The following is a 3,035-nucleotide window of genomic DNA, read 5'->3' as shown; positions in this document are numbered from 1 at the left end:
GGTGACTGCAAAAGTCGTCAATGGGCAGACGCGAAATCGTCGTCGCACTAATGAACGTGCTGTTTCCATGGTTACTCCGCAAAAGTGGCTCGCCGACTTCCACTTCCGCGCGCCAGACCTCGTGAAGTTCTCCGAGACGTGGAAGGACGACGAGACGTACATGGACAAGCTGAGGGCGTCGCTGTCCAGCAAGCTGCCGCGCGATCAGACGGACGAGCGCATGCTGCTGAACTATGTGGAGCAACTCGCACAGCTAGTCGAGGTTAGTGGGGAGGGCGGGGTTAGTGGGGAGGGTGAGGTTAGTGGGGAGGGCGAGGTTAGTGGGGAGGGCGGGGCTGTTGCCAGAGAGACGTGTAATCGAAGCAAAGCTTTGTTGGTCGTGGGTAGACATACTGAATCGATGAGCAATGAAGCTTGTTGAAGGTAGCGATAGTAGTAGTAGTAGTAGTAGTAGCGGTAGCGGCAGCGGCAGTGGCAGCAGCAGCAGCAGTAGTAGCAGCAGTAATAGCAGCAGCAGCAGCAGTAGCAGCAGCAGCAGCAGTAGCAGCAGCAGTAGTAGTGTAGTGTGGCAGAAGGATTCGCAGCAAGCAGAGCTGCTTGTGAGAGAGACGTAGTCAAAGCAGATCTGCTGAATTTCATCTTGGCACAGGTGGGGACATCAAATTCGGCTGGCGATATCTCATTTTAATCCTTGCTTGCAATGATGCTACTGTTACAATAATCGTGCTGCACGTTTGTTTGTACAGGGTGTGGATCCAGATCGGTGAAATTATCAGCAAAGATCCACAATCCTGCTAACGAGGTAGATCCAACATGGCTGCACACGAAGTTAGCCAATCGAAATGCACCGCTAGCAAAGACCGTGTACAGTAAGACAGGACGCGCATCCGAAATGCGCCCCAAGCATGGCGGCAGTGCCGACCAATCGCAGGCTAGCTGGCGTTTTACGCGATCAGCCGCGCGCACGTGCCGCGACGAATGCATAAACACAAGATCATTAATTGTCGTTGTTGTTTGATCGAGTTTTTATTTATTTGTTTGTTGTTGTGTTGGGGGAGGGAGGTGTTGTTTGTGTTGTTGTTGTTGTTGTTGTTGTTGTTGTTGTTGTTGTTGTTGTGTCATTGGCGTTAAACGTCATCATGTGGTTGTGTTAGTAAGCGTAAATAAAATGCATTCAATGTCATTATCATGTTTTTCGTGCTTGCTTTTAATAAACTGCTTTGTCGTAACAAGAACAACAGCACTTAAAGAATGTGTGTGTGTGTGTGTGTGTGTGTGTGTACGCGTGCGTGCGTGTGTGCGTGCGTGCGCGCGCGTGTGTGCACATATAACATGTCACCATCCATAATTGATGATTTATATAAGTGTCGGCATATGGATATCGTTTAACCAATGCAATTATTATAATACGACCAGCCATTATCTGGCATGGGTGGCATATCTATAGCTATACCTGAGTAGTGGGCTTGCATCTCGCTGTCCCAGCATATGTGTTTTTGCTCTTGTCTCCTGGGCATTGGTTGATGTCAAGGTAGTAAACCGGAATGTCGATATTGACTGCTCCTACATATCTACGAAAAACGGAATCCGTAGTTAGAATTAATTTATAGTTAAACCTACGTTTGAAAACCAGTTCGTATGTAATTCTGCGAAACTGGGCGAGGTAGCTTTTCGATAACCCCGAACGGAAAATATATTAATTATTATATAGTGCCCCCCGCTTTATCGGCACAGGAAACCATGAATGTCCCGATTAAGCGATGGCCCAGATTGCGCGGTGAACGCGCGTGTATAATGATTAACACTATAGTTGTCGTTTAAAGTGTCATTAATTTATGCCTCTCAATTAACACGTCGTTTAAGCGATGCGCTTGTTTATCCGAGGCCCGATAAAGCGGGGGAATCGCCGTATTACGTTTCTATACACGCGGCATTTCACACTCGCTGTACATACAGGGTGTGGTTCAATAATGATTACACATCGGTGCGGATTTAGCCTTCATATTACGGCTGGTTACGAGACTTGTCTTGTTGTGTAAAAGCAGCGGTGAGTTCAATGCAGGGCGTGGCCTGCCGCCCCCACCCTCCGCCGGTCACGTGGGCGAGGCGGATGAGAATTAGCAGACGACGCATAATGAGGTTGCTGGGGCGCGTTGCTGGTGACGCGGCAGCCATTGTGGTGACGTCACGTTGCGTGAGTCGAGCTCGAAATTCATTGTCGATACCAAGAAAGAGCGAGGAATTCATCGCCACAGTTACTCACATAAGCTCATATAACCTTAAATATTCTCTAGTCTTAAAAGTCCACGAGACTATATCGAAGACAAAGCTGATCAAATAGACAGATCAACACTGGGGATCGCAGTAGGAAAAGCTTCGAGTTTGCAACTAACTAAAGAGGAAGGGAAAATAATTCCAGTACGGAATAACAGAAACGAAGAAGCGAAACTTAAACTGATCCTTTGAAGATATGACGCGTGTTGAAAGCAATGATCACGCTCAGATGATCGAGTGCAACGAACAGGTTTCATCAAGCAAGAGGGAATGCCATTATATCAAGAGCTAATAATAGCTAATAACGGTATTATTAGCTCTTGAATATATCTATAGCACTATAGTGATAGAAGGGCCCCGGAGGAAAAGAGAAAAGCGAAACATGGTGAAGGACAGTGGAGAAAGAAAGGATTACATTAGAGTTTATAAAACATGGAACGAGGCCGAAAGAGCTGCTAAAGATAGAACGTCATGGGGAAATTTGATTTCCAGTCCTAATCTCCACGAAGAAAAACAGAACTACGAGGATAGTGGTGTGAAGGGTAGGGCGTGACCTATCTTTATAGCATCGCTGCATCAGAGCGAGCAGAGCTATGTGTTGACTCGTTGTCAGATTAATTGGGAATTATAAACTGTTATTATGCTCGAGTGACGAAGCGGTTTCGAATATAAATCGAGTTGTTAATTATCTACACGAGCAAAACGTACGCGCGATGAATCAGAGATGAAATCGGGATGCAGCCGCTGGGTATATATATATA

At 46.5% G+C, this 3,035-nt stretch overlaps 1 protein-coding gene across 1 annotated transcript in view; it reads left to right on the top strand.

The window, feature by feature from the left end:
* LOC106820491 (MPN domain-containing protein-like) overlaps nucleotides 1–1,186 on the top strand; it is a 29,523-nt gene extending 28,337 nt beyond the window's left edge. The window contains exons 12-13 of the mRNA XM_014825006.1: nucleotides 5–262; nucleotides 747–1,186. Coding sequence (XP_014680492.1) covers nucleotides 5–262; nucleotides 747–767 — 279 coding nt within the window. The 3' untranslated portion in view covers nucleotides 768–1,186. The remainder of the gene's footprint in view (nucleotides 1–4; nucleotides 263–746) is intronic.
* Nucleotides 1,187–3,035: the final 1,849 nt, after the last annotated feature.

Source organism: Priapulus caudatus, unplaced genomic scaffold (genome assembly GCF_000485595.1).
Source record: "Priapulus caudatus unplaced genomic scaffold, Priapulus_caudatus-5.0.1 Scaffold42, whole genome shotgun sequence".
Taxonomy (NCBI): domain Eukaryota; kingdom Metazoa; phylum Priapulida; class Priapulimorpha; order Priapulimorphida; family Priapulidae; genus Priapulus; species Priapulus caudatus.
The sequence above is the reverse complement of the archived record's forward strand: the minus strand, read 5'-3'. Positions and strand labels throughout refer to the sequence as shown.